Source organism: Gadus chalcogrammus, chromosome 18 (genome assembly GCF_026213295.1).
Source record: "Gadus chalcogrammus isolate NIFS_2021 chromosome 18, NIFS_Gcha_1.0, whole genome shotgun sequence".
In the NCBI taxonomy this organism is placed as follows: Eukaryota; Metazoa; Chordata; class Actinopteri; order Gadiformes; family Gadidae; genus Gadus; species Gadus chalcogrammus.
This window is the reverse complement of record NC_079429.1, coordinates 5,151,530-5,169,655: the sequence shown is the minus strand read 5'-3', so window position 1 is coordinate 5,169,655 and position 18,126 is coordinate 5,151,530. Positions and strand designations below refer to the sequence as shown.

Below are 18,126 nucleotides of genomic sequence, written 5' to 3'. Positions count from 1 at the left end.
TTTGTTGTCCAAAATACGCTCCGGCTTTACTGACGCTCCTGCAGAACCGATGGGAGCGTAGAATGAAAGGTATTGTTTACCCTGGAACAGTAATAAAATGTGTAAGGGTGGGGACAGTGACATGCCGTGGCGCTGTGTGTAATTACACCCAAGGAGACACCAATGAATCACCCAAGTGACAGTTGTAAGAGGAACGCCCATCTAATGAGTTGCATGCCTCCTTTCCATACGAATCGAAGATTTTTTAAATATTTAGTACAGATAGTTTGTACAACACAAAATATCCATATTTGTATTTACTCCTGAACCAAATGCTGTCCAATCTTTAGATTCGTATTCAAGATATTCAGCGTTTTTTTGTGCTGTTATGCATCATATATCAAAGGGGACGCCGCTGTTTTGAATTAACATGTTTATTTTAGTTACTGAAAGGTTTTCCATGAAACATGTTTTTTCCCTTTAAGCGGAACTATTCACAGAGATCCGTGCTGTCTGCGGACCGCTGAGAGCGGACCGCAGCTCGGCTCAGCAAAACAAACCACAACAAGCGAGCATCCGGCCCACAAAACAACAAGACAGTCACGCAAGGCTGCTAACAGGACAGATTACCATGGCCCCGGTTCAGCTCTAGGTTACACAACCCCGAGGACGATGTAACCGCACCCGGCACAAACAGGTCAGGGTCTGGATTGGTTTGTCTTTATATAATACATTGATGAGATTATTAAAAGAACCGATGCTAGCTAACTGGCTAACAGGAACGCCCAGGTACGTGGATGCTCGATATCGATAAGGATATCGATCTGATAATGTGGTTCTGGTGATGACGTACCGAAGGCATATAACCTTTAGTGGGTGAAAGACATCAGCTCAACCCCTTTCGCCACAGTGTTTGAAAACCTGCACGTAAGTGAGACTAGTTGTTACACCTGCAGGGTGAGTAGAGTCCATGTAAGACCTACATGGTGATTAGAGTAGAGTCCATGTTGGACATACAGTAGTTATTAGACCTGCATTGCGAGTAGATGTAAGACCCTCATGGGGAGTACAATAGACTAGAGTCCATGTTGGACATACAGTAGATATTTGACCTTTATGGTGAGTAGAATGGAGTTGAGTAGATGATGGACCGTCTTGCTGACTGTCGGCCACATCTGTTTCTCTAAACAGCGAAGTACCTCAGTCTCATCATGCCGGGCATGGTGGCCTTCGGTCGCCGGTGGGGGATCGCCAGCGACGACCTCGTCCTGCCCGGGGCCTTCGAGCTGTTCCTCCGAGTGATCTGGTTCGTTGTAAAAACAAATCCTCGTCTGATGGTTTATGCATGTCCTTTACAAATGGATGGACAATCATTATGGACGTTCACACGTCCCAACCTTTCAAACTCAAACGCACCCGTTCACTGTCGTCCCTCAGGTGGATCGGAACCCTCGTCCTGTACAGCCTGCACAAAGGCAGCTTCGACTGCCCCGGCGGGGGGGTGCTTCACGGCTACCTGGTGGTGCTGCTGGTCCTACTCGCTCTGGTCATCCTGTCGCTGTGTGCCATCATCTACGTCAGTGCTCAAGGTGAGAAACCCGTGGCTGTCAGGATGCATAACGGCACAATTTGTTTCCAAGTTCCTAAAGACCTTCCCTTATTGACCCGTTGCCAAAGCGGATCCAAAGTCTACAGCGTTTTATAGAGAAAGGCTTTTGGTTTCCCCAGGTACCATTACCAACCCGGGCCCCAGGCGGTCCATCCCGGTGCTGGTGTACCTGCGAGCGCTGCTCTATCTCCCGGAGATCGTGTGGGCGTGTCTCGGGGCTATCTGGTCGGCTGACAGCCAAGGCTGCGACCCCGCCACGGTGGGGGCCGTCATCGCTGCGGTCGTAGCGAGGTAGGCTCATCCGAACTCGACAGCGGAAACTATTTCCCCAAATAATATTAGACCTTATTTTTCTAGATAGCAACAAATATTTATCCTTGCATAGCCTGACGCACAACACACAAGCTGACCTCAGAAGTAAAGGGTCTTGTGATTAGACACGGCTGGCCCATGTACGTCTACTTCAACCCCCTCACAGGCGGATACAAGCTGAGCTGAGACTGGCAAACCGGTGGTTATTAATATTCATTTTGATCCGTTTCTTGAAAAACTGATGCAGAAATACAATGATTGTTCACAGATCTGCATTATTAATACAGATAGTGTTTTAATAATAACAACACATTGCCGCGATGAAACCTTTGAGTCTTTTAGCGGTACTGCAGTCTGATGGGGGGCAGACTTAAATGCGACACTCGTACCCTGACTGTGGTGCTTCCTGCAGCTGGATCCTGCTGCTCTCCACGGGGCTGGGCGTGGTGTTTGTCTTCGACCCGCTGGGCGACTCCCGGCCGCGGCCGCCCGCCCAGGAGCAGCTGGGCGTGCGGGACCTGGAGAGCAGCGAGGGCAGCCAGTTCCTGTCCACGGCGCGCTCGGTGGCCACCCAGGTGTGGGAGAGCCGGCTGCGCCTGCTGTGCTGCTGCCTGCCGCAGGACGAGAGCCACCGGGCGGCCTTCTCCAGCATCGCTCAGCTCGTCAGCGGCTTCTTCTCTGTGAGGAAAACATCTCTCTGTGGGACTCTGGTTCTCTCTCTCACTGTCTCTCTCTCCCTCTGTACCCTTCTCTCTCTCTCTCTCGGTCTCTCTGTCTGTCTGTCTGTCTCTGTCTCTCTGTCTGTCTCTGTCTCTCTCTCTCTTTGTCTGTCTCTCTGTCTCTTTCTCTGTGTGTCTCTCTGTCTGTCTCTGTCTCTGTCTGTCTGTCTGTCTCTGTCACTCTGTCTCTCTGTCTCTGTCTGTCTGTCTGTCTCCTTTTTATTTATTTAACTGTTGATTACATAACATTTCATATGCTTCCATTCTCTGCTTGTGTGTGTTGTGTGATAACAGGACACAGACCTGGTGCCCAGTGACATTGCGGCTGGGCTGGCTACTGCTCTACTTCACCAGGAGCAAGACAAGATGGCGCACCACCGAGATCCGGACGACATTCTGGCCCATAGCCCCTCCTCCCCCATTGTAAGAGTGTGACTGCCAGCCTCATCATGTGACTGGTACTGGTCACTGTGGTTTTGGTATCCGGGGTTTATTAACAGTAGTAACAACGTCAGACTGGTTATGTTTTTTTAAGCTCATCCGTTTACAAGTTAGAACAACTTGAGTCCACACGGAATGCATCCACCGAAATATTTTGCAACCTCATATTTATGTATTTATTTAACATAATTATCCTTGGTACGGCAATGTTTCAGCGCCGTATCACCGGTGGGATTCAGCTCATGATGTTTGACCACATGTCCTGCGTCCCTGTGCTTGCAGGAGGCCGAACTGGAGGTGGAGCTGGGCAGGCCGCCCACTGCATGCAGTTCGCTGCCGCGGCATAGGCTGGCCCATGTACATCTACTCCAACCCCCTCACTGGCCCCTGCAAGCTCAGCGGAGACTGGTAAACCGGTGGTCAATAGCGTTCATTGAGATGCATGTCAGGGAAACGGACGCAAAATTGCAACGATTGTTCACAGTTCAACAGATTCAGTGTATTAATAATCGACAAACAAACATCAACATAAAAGAAGATGGATGGGTGTACTTTTGACGTGGCTTTTTAACAGCGTGTGTGTGTGTGTGTTTGTGTGTGTGTGTGGTGTGTGTGTGTGTGTGTGTGTGTGTGGTGTGTGTGTTGTGTGTGTGTGTGTGTGTGTGTGTGTGTGTGTGTGTGTTGGCATGGTGTGCGTTCAGCTGCAGGAGCCAGGCGGCGGAGTACGACATCGTGGGTGGAGATCACCTGGGCTGTCACTTCTCTTCTTCCGTGCTGCTCAGCACTGGCCTGGGCTACAGGGACTTCATCTACGTCAGCTTCCACAACCAGGTGGGCGAGAGCTGGAACGGGCGGCCCTCCTTGGGTCTGCTGTCCCAACAGAGCATCCAAATGGATCACGTGAAGGGAATACACTTTGGAATACACTCAGGAAAATAAGATTGCATATAAAGTCTTTTTGACAAATGACATGGTCACAAGTGTAAATCCATGTTCAGTAGCAGTTATCTCAGTTATGTGAATTTTGTGAACTGTGAATCTCAACTTGTATAACTGAACTTGTTTTTTTTGTTTTTTATTTATGGGATTGTAACTATTTCACAGAAGTCAAACACCATAATGAATGACCAGTGACCAATGTACGCGATGTGTTGCAGATCTACGAGATCCCCTTCTTTGTGGCCCTGGATCATAAGAGGGAAGCTATACTGGTGGCTGTCCGTGGAACGCTGTCACTAAAGGTGAGTCCCACCTCATCTACCCTGCCACCACACCACCACAACATAGAAAACACTCACAGAAAAGGCGTTGCTCATTTCTATATGCTTCGACTTTCTTACTATACTATTTTGCTGTAGTCTTGTAGCTCACTATTCAATAGGATACCGTTGTTTTTATTTAATTTTGTACTCGACTGTCGCTAGTAGTTGTCTTCTAACTCAGCGACCGGCTCACGTCCTGTGCCCCTCTCTGTAGGACGTCCTCACAGACCTGTCGGCCGACTGTGAGAACCTGCCAGTGGACGGGGTCTCTGGGACCTGCTACGCCCACAAGGTGAGCCCACGCCCGGGCCGCGGGCCCCTGGTCAAAGCAGAGGCGGCTTGGTCATAGTGAGACCGATAGGGATGGGGATGGGCAGAGAGGACCGGGGGTGAAGGATTTAGATGGAGACAGATGTATAAAGGGAGAGAGAGATGGAGGATTGAGATGGGATTGAGATAGGAGTTGTTCGAGCAACGTATGGAGAGGTGTGGCATATGGAGATATGGAGACTGACAGAGTGACACAGACAGAGACATAAAGATATACATAGACAGATGAAGGATGAGAGACCGATGGCGAGACGGCGTAGTGAGAGACGTATGGAGAGTGGAACTGACGGCGATTGGATCCATGAAGTGCGTGCGACGGACAGAGAGCGGGAGATAGAGAGACATGGAGTGAGACTCGGATACTAATGCTATGTTTGTCCGCTCCATGCAGGGCATGTCCCAGGCCGCCCGCTACATCTACAGGAAGCTAGTCAACGACGGCATCCTCAACCAGGCCTTCGCCATCGCCCCGGTAACGACCCACCACAGAGGACCTGTTGATGAACGCTGAATGAACCGTAGATCAACCGCCTCTGTTCTTTACTCCACTGCTTCACTGAGTCGCCTCGTACTAAATAACCCTTTACACTTAGTTATTCCTCATGGAGCAATTTGGTTAGTTGTTAATTAAAGTGCGTACCTATCGTATGTTGTGCGTCCTTGCACTTAAAAATAGTACTCGCATTGTGTATCATCTTATCCTAACCCTTACCCTATCTTCATTGTATAAGGGGAATGGGTTAACCTAGCCATTGTTAGTACTTGCCACTTGGTTCTATGAACATCCTTACTGTACCGACAGAGATATGTCGTTGGTTCTCTTTCTTCTGACAAACTGACTTGTTTTAAGACTCTTTGGATAGAAGCATCTGCTAAACGCGAAAAAAAGTTGCAGTTCGATTTTCAACTTTCTTTTTCCATGTAGGCCGCTATAACGTCCGATGACTCATGTGGGCCCCGGTGATGACGTCGTGTGTTTGGTGTTGTTTCTCTGCGTCTCCAGGAGTACAAGCTGGTCATTACCGGCCACAGCCTGGGAGGGGGGCACCGCCTCTCTGCTGGCCGTCCTCTTGCGTCACTCCTTCCCCAACCTGCAGTGCTACGCCTTCTCGCCACCAGGGGACTGCTGAGGTGAACTTTCCACTCGGCTGACTGGAGTTACAGGCTGACATAGGCCCCATCCCATTTCTACCCCTTACCCCTTCCCCTTACCCCTCCCCCTTGTTTTGAAGGGGTAAGGGGTAGAAATGGGATTGGGCCTTATGCTTATGAAATGTAGAAACCTTTAGACCTTTACCTTCATGTAGAAACAGTCGTGTCTCCGGAACACTAAACCTGTTAGTTTGTGAACCTCGCAGAAAGCTCAGCCTGGCGAGGTAATGTAATAATACTGTAATGTTAGACATCAGAGGTAACTGTCTCTAATGCCTCTTTTCGTTTCCTCCTGCAGTAAAGCCCTGGCCGATTATTCAAAGGACTTTGTGGTTTCTGTTGTGCTGGGGAAGGACCTAGTGCCCAGGTGAGCATGAGAGCATAATCTGGGCATACCCCCCACTGTGTGTGTGTGTGTGTGTGTGTGTGTGTGTGTGTGTTATATCCATCCTTTTCATGCTTGGTCTTGCTCCATGTGTTGGAAACAGACTCAGCATTCCTAACATGGAAGACTTGAAGAGGAGAATCCTCAAAATGGTGTCAAACTGCAACAAACCAAAGGTGAGGACTCCTCCAAACCCCATAGCACACACATCCACTATGAAGGATTACAATTCATTTAGTTTTTAGTTTGTTTTCTCTAACAGCATATTTATACCAAAGTTTAACAAAACTGATTTAGAAATGTAAAACATATGTGTTAATGTATGTTGAAATGCAAATAGAGCTAGTTGAAGTTCATCAACAGGTGATTATTATCCAAATCAAAACTGGAATTGAATAAATTATTTAATCCCAATAGAACAAAACCATTCGCTGTACTTTAGTCCTGTCAGCTGACTTTCTCTCCCTGTGTGTGTGTGTGTGTGTGTGTGTGTGTGTGTGTGTGTGTGTGTGTGTGTGTGTGTGTGTGTGTGTGTGTGTGTGTGTGTGTGTGTGTGTGTGTGTGTGTGTGTGTGTGTGTGCCCCCCCCCCCTCAGTACCGTATCCTGCTGCAGGGCTGCTGGTACGAGGTGTTCGGGGGGGAGCCCGACGACTCGCCCACGGAGCTGGAGCACCAGCGGCTGGAGGAGGAGCTGAGCCAGCCGCTCCTGGGGGAGGAGTCTCTGCTGGTGCGCCACTCCACGTCCTATCAGAGCCTGGCCTCCGACGACTCCCCCGCCCACGCCGCCACCCACCTGCCCCTCTTCCTGCCCGCCGCGTGCTGTACCTGACGGAGGACGGGCCCTCCCGCAGGTGGCTAGAGCCTGGGGCTGGAGTAGAGTCTGACACCCACAAGGAGCCAACGAGAAGATAGTAAAACATTAACCACGCTCCTTCTCCCTCCTGCTCCCTCCTTCTCTCTCCTGCTCCCTCCTGCTCCCTCCATTTCCCTCATTCCTTCTCCTCCTCCTCCTCCCCACCTACTCTTCCCCTCCTCCTCCTTCCTTCTCCTCCTCCCTCCTTCCTTCTCCTTCTTCCCTCCCTTCCCCTCCTCCTCCTCCCTCCTACTCCCTCTCTCCTTCCCTCTCCCCTCTCTGCTCCTCCTCCTCCTCCCCCTCTCTCTTCCTTCTCCTCCTCCTCCTCTCCCCCCCTCCCCCCCATCTTCTCCTCCTCCTCCTCTTCTCCCTCCCCCTCTCCCCTCTCCTCCCCCCCCCCTCTCCTCCCCTCCTCCTCCTCCTCCCTCCCCCTCCCCTCTCCTCCCCCACCTCCTCCCCCCCAGGTCCTGTTTCGCCCAGGTCCGGTACCGTGCCGAGTGGTCCAGCGAGGCGGCGTTCCGCAGCGTCCTCATCAGCCCCCGGATGATGGCCGACCACATGCCGGACGCCGTGCTCCGTGCGCTGCGCAGCCTCACCGCCGACCGGCCCTTCAACCTCTGCCCATCCTCCTCGTCACTCGGCAACAACCACCACTACGTCATCTGAAAGCCACCCCGTGGCCCGACGCCGTCTCGATCGAGACCCCTGGTTTTGTCCGGTTTTCTTTGGGGTCAGAAAAAACTCTTCCTGGGTCTCCAACTCCACCCTGGCCCCGCCCCGCCCCGGCCCCGCCCATTCCACGGGCCCCAGCGTCGGGGCCCTTCCTGTTCCTTACGGATCCGGCCCCAGGCTTTCCTTCCCCAGAGCCAGAGGGATTTGAACTCTGCTCTCCGTGTTCCAGGGACGTCAGGGAGCGGTTGCATGGATGTACGGCAGGAATGAGTCTGAACCTGTCGCCCAAACTTCTGGGCAAACCTGATTTTCCCCCACGAGGACGGGTCTGACGGAGCACTCATTTTAAACTCCCTGAACTCTGAGTTTGACTCGCACTTTTTAGTTTTTTTCCATTTTAAATTTAATGTATTCATGATTCAACAGCCAATTCTAAGCAGGTGAAAAAAAATATAATACCTTGCCACGTGGCGTGGGCATTGATTGTGCGCTGTGTACAGCAGTGTTCGCTTAGCCATGCAGTTTAACTGCACTTTTAAGTGTTATCACTTTAATTTAATGTTTGTGTGTGAGTGCTGTAGTGTTGGTAGAGACTCGTGCACCTCGCAGGCACATCCACCACATGCTGCGACCACAGCTCAGCTGCCCGCAGGACCTCCACACCCACGCAGATGCCTGCAAGATGAGGGGGAGGATATTAGCTTGCCAACGCATGGACTTGTGTTCCTCGGTTCCTGTGGTTTTGTCTCGTGTTTGAATGTCTTAAAAAAAAATCAGGGTGTTTTAGTGCCTAATGCATCGCAGAGAAAAAATAACTGAGTGTTTGATCCAAATTCTATAAACGTGACGGGTTTACATTTCAGTGTAGGTTTACAACGGAGCATGCATTGCAGCCCACTTTTTTTGCTTAGAACAATGGATGTAAAATAGTAATATGATATCCTGTACTTGTGGAAGGCTGTGGACATTTTATCAGTTGTTAGAAACTCGGACTCCTGAGATGTATGCACAAGTTTTCAGATCTGAGAAAAAAATGCAAATGAATAAACATCACACATATTTCAGCCTCGATGTTTTTTTTTTTTTACAAAAACGTGTAAAACCAAATTATGAAATATAATACTTTTTTTTCCCGTATGTCGTGTGTTATTCAAAGTTACAATAATCCAAAACCGGGATTTGGTGGGGGTCGTCCCATGGCGTACTGAACCGATCACCAAGTTCAGCCCGTCGAGTCCGTCCCTCCCAGGCGCAGTGCTGGACTGGAAGGAGGGCCACTGACGTCAGAGGCCAGCCCATCGACAGGAGGTCCGCCGTGACGTCAGAGGCCAGCCCATCAACAGGAGCTCCGGCGGAGTCGCAGCAACAGGGAGAAGAGGAGCCAACTTAAGACTTTCCAGTTCCGCTAGCGCGCCCAGACCAGCCTCCCCAGGCGGCCCCCCACCGCCGTCCCCTGTGCGCACCGCTATACGAGCGGTCCTGAAACGTAGCGCGGCTTTCTCAACACATGTTGCTGAACTTATATCCCAGGGAGATCACTGAGTTGTCCCTAAAGTAGCTCAGAGGAGGGGGGTGAAGCCGAAGAGCTTCGGCTAACCCGTTAGCTGGGTCCGAACGGACTGAAGCGAAGGGGAAGGAAATGGAGCTGGACGACGTGGTGCTGTACCAGGACGACTCGGGCGCCTCGGACATGATGTCCGAGCGCGTCTCGGGTCTGGCCAGCTCCATCTACCAGGAGTTCGAGCGGCTGATCGGCCGCTACGACGAGGACGTGGTGAAGCAGCTCATGCCGCTTGTGGTGGCCGTGTTGGAGAACTTGGACTCGGTGTTCTCCATCAACCAGGAGCACGAAGTGGAGCTGGAGCTTCTGAAGGAGGACAACGAGCAGCTGGTGACACAGTACGAGCGAGAGAAAGCCCTTCGGAAGCACACCGAAGAGGTAAGGTCGACCCGGACCCCGTGTTGTGTGTCGGTCGTTAGGAGTCGCTGGACACGGAACATGAGTCCCTTCTGCAGGCCATTGACCGTCTGGTACTGCTGCTCCAGCTCTGTACTGAGTGGGTGCACGAACGGGTTCTTTGGGTCTTAGCATAGTTTTGTAACAATCTATTCCCTGTGTTAATGTGGGATTTGGTTGGTGTGAGAATGCATGAAAATCAGCGGGGTGTCTCTACTGTTGCGGCCGAGTGCAGCCTCTGTGCACTACAGTCTGATGGACATCTGCAATGGGGTGCCCGACTCCTTTGAAATTCAAACTAAACTTTTTGCGTATTCACAATGAACACCTGCACGTCGTAATGCATCTCCTGTTTTTGCATTGATTCTGCAGCCTTGTCCGTTCCCACAGTTGATCTCTAAACTAATGCCAAATAGGTCAATCTTTTAATGCTCATGGTATAACTATTTTGTGATGCTCATGGAAAAGATGAATTTGCAAGTTTTCTTTTAGTCCATATTATAAGCATATTAATAATAATAGGCGTAATCTTTACTTGTATTAATATGCTGTCTACGCAGTTAATATACCGTTGTTAGTTTAGTTTTCTACTAAAGAGACTATAGAGTTCCAGCTTTGCTTAACTTTGCGTTCTTGGGCACAGTTTGTATTCACTGTTCACACACCAGTCAAACACCACGACTGGAATCAGCAGGATAAGGGCTCTTATGAACGTCCACTGGGGTGTCACTGGTCAGAGCAGAGCGTCCACTGGTGTCACTGGTCAGAGAGTTGTCCAATGTGGTGTCACTGGTCAGAGCGTCCACTGTGGCGTCACTGGTCCCACTGGTTCCCGGACCAGAGATGGGTTTCAAATCCGACCCATCGCTGGTCTCAAAACTGTTGTTTTCTTTTGAAAAACAAATAAAAGTTACATTTATTCAAAAGCATAGAGTTCAACAATTGGGAAGGAATGCCGATTCAACTCCGAAATGTGACAGTTTCATTCAATTCAATATCACCACCATGACGCATTCAGGCATTCAAAAGTTAATATGCAAACGTATGACCAAACGTATGAAGGCTACAAACGATGCTTAATGCAAGACAGCTCCTGTCTCCTCAAAGACTATTCTGAGTCAAACATGGCGGGCAGTGAGCGCTTATTCACACACTCCTTTTTAGCAATAACCTCATCCTTAACACATCTTGCTGCATCACAAAAACAAGCATCAGTCACTCTCTCAAAACGTCTCTCTGATCCACCATACGAGTAATGTCACCAGCGAAGTGTTTGTGTTCCTGCCGACCAGAAAGGTCCCAGCCAAGCAGCCGTTGGTTTTAGCAGGCCAGGGCAGACGCTGACAGCATTACCACCGATAACAGCCTTGCCCTGGCTCTGGACATGGGAGGATTCCCTGTGGCTGCGGCCGCTGGGAACTCTCCTTCAGGTGGAGAGACACAGGGGGATGGTTGTCGAGCCACCTCAGGTCTTCAGCCCCGCGGTGGGGACGGCGTTAACCCCTCCCGACGCCACATGCGGAATGGGCCACAGGGTGTCGGTTAATAATTCACACTGGGCGGGGTGAGGGATGCATATGGTCGACCGATGCTTTCACATCTTTGCCAACTTCTGGAACGTTTCCAGGGTGGGGTTTTACAGACGAAAACAATTTAGACCGTTGATTGTTTTATACCTTGATACCTTGATACCGTATATACGGAATATGGAGTCACGATGACTGTTGTTTTCCGGTCTTAACTGTATAAAACAACTTAATACTTGCTAGTCCGATCCCCAGCTCCTCCTAGCTGAATGTTGATGTGTCCCTCCCTGAGCAAGACACTTAACCCTAACTGCTCCTGACGAGCTGGCTGTCGCCTTGCATGGTTGGCTCTGCCGTCGGTGTGTCAATGTGTGTATTAACACATGTAAGTCGCTTTGGATAAAAGCGTCTGCTAAATGCCCTAATTGTAATTGTAATGATAAAATAACAGTATCTTATGCTGTTGGTTACACCAGAAGCGGTCGTCTTGAGTTAAAACAGTTCATACTATTACTCATGATCACATTCTCAGGGAGTGAGTTCCATTCAGCTACAATTCTTTGGCTGAACAGTGAGCCTTGCTGATCAAGCCGCTTGTAAATCTTTTGGAATCATAGTGTTTGTATTCAGTCAGCCTTTAATTGTCATCCATAATTTGACATTGTAATATATAATATAATAGTACAACAATAAGGTTGTATTGTTTTTACAAAGCAACTGCACAGAAAGTGAAACTAAATGTATTTTTAAAATTGCGGGGAGTTAAAAATAAATGAAAAATACTTTGTGGTGTTGGATTTTGCAGCTCTGTCGTGTCATCACAACCTATTCTGTGATTTATAAGCAGACAGAGTCGTCTTGGGAGAATCGCATTGTGTATCCGTGCTATGCATTACACGCCAACGTCATGCACACTAACATGCATGTCCTGGGGAACCACCAACCAGCTAACCCCAGAAAGAAAGACTCCTGTCAGGGTAGACTCCATCGGCCCCTCTTAGCTCAGAGCGCTGTGAAGCAAGGGTGCATTTGACACACACACACACACACACACACACACACACACACACCACCACACACACACACACACACACACACACACACACACACACACACCACACACACACACACACCCACACACACACACACACACACACACACGCTGGCTCTATCTAGAGGAATGCATGACAGTTCACTCACCATACTGTCCCACACTGGTTAGTCACGTGAATGTATGATCATGTCCCTCCCTGCCCACTCCCCCCCCCCCCCCTCCCTGAACAGGGCGGGCCCGTCCTCATGTGGGACGCTTCTTCCACGCCTGTTGAATCATCTCAGCGGTGATCTGGGCTCAGCCTGGTGGACTATAGACCAGGCGCATATTACAGGATGGTCTGAGCTGTGGTGGCTCCTGTTTGGTCGGGCGGTTTGACTCATGACTCATAATGTCTGTATAGGTCACCAGCTCACTGCCGAGGCCTGCCTGCCAACGTAGTGGTTTGGCCCGGGGTCATAACAGTAGAGCGGAGCGAAATAAAAACAAACTATGATTTATTTTTTCCCAGATTTAATCTGTACTTTGAAATGATTTAGAACAGCCTCCATAAAACAGCGTCCATCTTGTCTGTAGCCGTCGCAATTGTTGCTACTACCCCAGTTGGTAACAACACACACCTCGAAAACAGCTTGAGAACAGTGTTCGGCCCGCCCGTGACTTGATTGGCTAATCATTACTCCCGCCCGTGACTTGATTGTCTAATTAGTCCCCCTGCAGCACTCATTGGACAATTGCTTTTTCAACCCAGAAGCCGCTGTTTCATGTCACGATGACAGACCGGAATCGATCAGTGATTCCTGAAAGAAACGTCTCGTTCACTCTCCGTCTGGCCGAACCGACGGGAGAGGGAGAGGGAGAGGGCCAGGCAGGAAGTCCTCTGGACAAACGGCCTTCTCCCCCTGGAGGAATCCCTCTCTGTGGGGAGAAGCCCTTCCCTCACAACAATGTCCCGGGCCGGGATAGTCCGGGGGCATGACGTCAGACCCCGGGGTGAGATCAGAGGTTATCTGGGGGTCTACAGCTGACGGGATCGGCCTTGGCTTCACCGAGACCCTGTTGACCACCCCCCTATTCCCCTCACAACCCTCTTAAGCACTCATTGTGTTGTACGTCCTGGCACTTAAAAATAGTACCCTAGCATCCTATAGCTTCTTGTCTTAGCTATCTTAGTTGTTTACGGCGAATGGGTTAATCTAGCGATTGTAAGCGCTCGAAATTTGGTTCTGAACATCTCTACTGTACCGACAGCGATATATTTTTATTTCTCCTTCTTCTGACAAATGTACTTATTGTATGTCACTTTGGATAAAAGCGTCTGATAAATGCTCTAAACGTAAATGAGAAGTTCCAGTTCAGGCACGCGAAGCAGAGCACAACACTCCAGGTTTCCTTTGGGGGTTTTTACTATCAGGTTCATGGTTAGGGTTAGGTGTGAATGTTGCTTCGAGGCGTTGAACTGACACCATAAAGGACATTAGTAATGGAACCGTCACAAATGAGGGATAATTGACCAGCATGCGTGCAGGAAAAACGTCAGTAGTAGTGGGTTATCTGTTGTTGCAGTTTGACACTTTCTACGATCATTCACATGATCACAAAGTCTTTCCAAATTTGTCAAAGTAGGATATTATTAAAACCAGATGCTTCATGATTTATAACAATTCAAGAGAATATCTACTATTGGAGCCGTGACCAGCAGTATAAAACCGTTAACCGTATGGTTAACTCGTCTCTCCGGCTTTCGCTCCGAGCCATTGAGGAGATTATTGTGTGTAATTCATGGATTATTGCCATAATCAAGATTTTCTTGGAATCAGTTATTCCATACACATAAGTGCGCATGCGCGCACACACACACACACACACACACACACACACACACACACACACACACACACACACACACACACACACACACACACCACACACACACACACACACACACACAGGCCCCACTACAGCTTGGGTCAAATAATTCCCCCGATTTGGCTCCAGTGGCCTTCTGATCTCTGGTTCCTAGGATTCCCAACAGCGCTAAAAACCACAGAACACTCAGAGTGTCTCTCTCACACTCAATGAAGTGCCAATAGAGAGGGAGGGAAAGAGTGTGAGAGAGTGTGTGTGTGTGTGTGAGGGGGTGAGTGTGTGTGTGTTTGGTGGGGACGACGACGACAATGGGAGCGTTATATACCAGTCGAAGGGGAAGAGAGGAGGCAAAAACACTAGTTCTCTGGATCGCTATCATATGCGTGTCCCACGTCATGTGATAAAGCACAAGGTGTGTGGTGGTGTGTGTGTGTGTGTGGTGTGTGTGTGTGTGTGTGGTTGTGTGTGTGTGGTGTGTGTGTGTGTGTGTGTTTGTGTGTGTGTGTGTGTGTGTGTGGGTGTGTGTGTGTGTGTTAAGCCAGTCCACTCCTTATAAACTGAAATGGAAAGCGTGTTTTGAAGACCAGCCATTTAGATTGAAGCTATGCGTGGAAAGTCTTTCTCTTCTTCTATGGTCAGACTGTGTGTTTCCTTTAATCCAGTTGATGTACAGACTGACCCTATGACATGTATGTGTTGCTAGTTGAAGGCCTCTGACACTGATGCGGAGGGTCTCTTAATTCTGTTAACAAACGTACACAGACTTCTGTCTGTCGCAATGCTAATGCTCTTAGTCGACTTGCATGAGAACACGCACGCAAGCACACGCACACACACACCCCTCCACATGCCATCCCTACATTGATGGATTCATTTGTTTTGATTAACAACCTCAACACAGTGACGTGTGTGTGATATTTCACAAAGCACAGAGTGCAGAGCTCTGATATTTGAATCCATCCCGTAAACAAAGTCAAACAAGCAGAAGTCCTGTGTAGTTATTTCTAATCTGATGAATAGCTTAAAATGCTGACGACCTTTGACCTATTCTGCAGCCTCCTCTCATCCTCCCCCCTAATGCCTCCGATCTCAGACGTTTGCCCCCAGACTTATAGTACTGCTGAGCGCCTGATCTGCTGCCCTGAGCACCTCAGGTTCTCTGGAGGAACGCTCCCAGCGCCTAACTAAGATAGGGTGTAGATATTCTAGGATTGTACGTTTAGGTGTAGATGTTGTAGGTCTAGGTGTGTAGATGTCACAGGTTTAGGTGTAGATGTAATAGGTTTAGGTGTAGATGTTGTAGGTTCGTAGGTTTAGGTGGAGTTGTTCTAGGATTGTAGGTTTAGGTGCAAATGTTGTAGGTTTAGGTGTAGATGTTGTAGGTGTGTAGATGTTATAGGTTTAGGTGTAGATGTTGTAGGTTTAGGTGGAGTTGTTCTAGGATTGTAGGTTTAGTGTAAAAGTTGTAGGTTTAGGTGTTAATGTTGTAGGTTTAGGTGTAGATGTTGTAGGTTCAGGCGTATATGTTGTAGGTTTAGGTGTAGTTGTTATATGGTTGTAGGTTTAGCTGTAGATGTTGTAGGTTTAGGCTTAGATGTTGTAGGTTCAGGTGTACATGTTGTAGATTTAGGTTTATATGTTGTAGGTTTAGCTGTAGATGTTCCAGGGTTATAGCTCTAGCTGTAGATGTTCCAGGTTTGTAGCTTTAGCTGTAGATGTTCCAGGGTCGTAGGTTTAGGTGTAGGTAGACGTAACCGTTGATGTGCAACAGTTAAAAGGCGTTCTCCTCTGCCTGTCGCCAGGCCACAGAGCACCTCACACTGCAGCCCCTAGACGTGTTCGGTGTGATCAGCACCACGAGTCCTGTGTGATGTCTGCCGAAAGAATGGAGCCCTTGTGTCTCTGTGAGAACCTGAAGGAGGGCAGGGGGGGGGTCGGTCACCTGAGCTTACAGCTGGCCTGCCATCCCTGGGCTGTAGGCCCACCGGCTGCTGATATACGGCCCCCCTGACTAAACCCTGTGGAGGGCAGAAACCGCCGTTTATTCGTCCTGTTCGTGTTCGTCGTACGGCCGTGCTGTCGTTGTGTGGATAAACACATTTAGCCTCTCTGCGTTACTGTGGTATATAGGGTACACTGAGATGAACAGACGTTACTCTGTAGTATATTGGGTATACCCAGATGAACAGACGTTACTCTGTAGTATATTGGGTGGGTATAGGCCTACTCAGATGAACAGACGTTACTCTGGTATACTGAGATGACTCTCGACATGTTTATGGTCAACACAGGCAAATGGCACTGCAGCCTAGCACTCATGCATCAACATGTAGGTCAGGATAGGTAGGTTCTTGTAGACGGCAATAGAATTACTGCCTCTAGTGGTCCGATATCAGATCGATATATCACTCTACAATAGTTAGATTAAGCCTGATAAATGTAGTGCCATCGGCTGTCTGTCTTGGGGTCAATAAAACAGCTGTTTACTGGGGAGTGCAGTGTGCATTGGTTGGATGCCAAAAAGTTCAGCCCCCATTCTAGGTCAATGATTTTGATATATTTCTCATAATGTAATTTATTTCTTTGTTTGGTTAGAGATTTAGTGGCTAGTTAATCTCCATTGGTTTTGTGAAGACCCACTGACAGTTTAATTTAATTTAAGAGTTATGAAGGATTTCATTTACGTTTTGGTTACTGTGGGGGCGGCCATTTAATTCCCGTCCTTTGAGTTGAATACTAATACAATATCGTTTTTCCCGCTGGCCGTTTTGCAAAGAATCTCAACCAATGGTCGTCCACAACGTGACATCTACATCTTGTAACGTTTGAACGCAAACCATGGTTTTACGTGTATGTGCGACGCACAAACAGTTCCCCAATTGCAGTTCCTCCTGTGATCAGAGTTCCTAGGGTGTGGAGAAGGATAGAGTACATCTTTACATCATGAGCATTTAGCAGACGCTTTTATCCAAAGCGACTTTCAATGAGGTACATTTATCAGAAGAAAGTACAAAAACAATATGTCGCGGGTAACGATGCTCATAGAACCAAGTGCCAAGCACTAACAATCGTTAGGTTAACTCTTTCTCCATACACAAAAAAAGGATACCTAGGATACGATGCTAAGTACTATTTTCAAGTGTAAGTACGTACAACGTACATTAGGGATGCAAATTATCGAGTAATTCATTAATCGATAGTTGTTTTCATCTTATCAGATCGATGATCGATTAATTGATAAGCTGGCAATTTCTTCTGAGAAGCTGAATTTCCTTCTGATGTGACACATTTAGTGGTAATTCAACGAAGTCGTTTAGTTGTTGTACTTTAAAATACTTCCACATATTGTGCATTTGTGCGTCTTTGGTCGTCATTAACCAACTTAAAGTGGCTCCATACTGCACTCCCGTTTTGCCCTCTTCATCGTGTCAGTGTCCCGCTTTTCGTTTGTCTTGTCCGGCCGTGTTCCAATACCCGTACTGTCCGTACTTACTAGCCAAAATTTGAGTACGCAGTACTCCAATTCAGATCCGGCGAAAAGAAGTATACTTCAAGGACCCGGATGCCGTACTCAAAACGGGCTATCGTGAAGTGTGGATCGAAGGACACTCCCGTACTGAACGCAGCCTTCTTAGCTACGTAGCAGAAGAGGCGGAGCCAGGCAAAGCCAAAGTCGGGCATTTTCCACATAGCCTCATTAATAGAGTCATTTTGTAGTTTTTATAGTTTTTATAGCTTTTATAGCTGCTAGGCGTAAATAGTTCACCGTTCAAAGCGGATGTTTATTGCGGGGGAGGAGCCACGGCGGCAGTCGTGATCGTAATTTCCGGTTAGTGCACCACGGAGTACTCGATTTGGAACAGCACTCACATTTGAAAAATTAACGGTAGTAGCCAGTGCGGATAGTATACTTCCTTTAAGTATACTCATGAAGTACAGGATTGGAACACGGCACTGCTTTGCTTGTGTTCCCGCTTGTGTTCCCAGCGTGTGCGTCAAGTACGTC

At 48.6% G+C, this 18,126-nt stretch overlaps 1 protein-coding gene and 1 pseudogene across 1 annotated transcript in view; both read left to right on the top strand.

Moving 5' to 3' along the window:
- The first annotated feature begins 561 nt into the window (after positions 1–561).
- LOC130371174 (diacylglycerol lipase-beta-like) lies at positions 562–8,870 on the top strand (annotated as a pseudogene).
- A 287-nt stretch (positions 8,871–9,157) lies between these two features.
- LOC130371756 (C-Jun-amino-terminal kinase-interacting protein 4-like) overlaps positions 9,158–18,126 on the top strand; it is a 40,556-nt gene continuing 31,587 nt past the window's right edge. Inside the window, exon 1 of the mRNA XM_056577618.1 lies at positions 9,158–9,653. Coding sequence (XP_056433593.1) covers positions 9,354–9,653 — 300 coding nt within the window. The 5' untranslated portion in view covers positions 9,158–9,353. The remainder of the gene's footprint in view (positions 9,654–18,126) is intronic.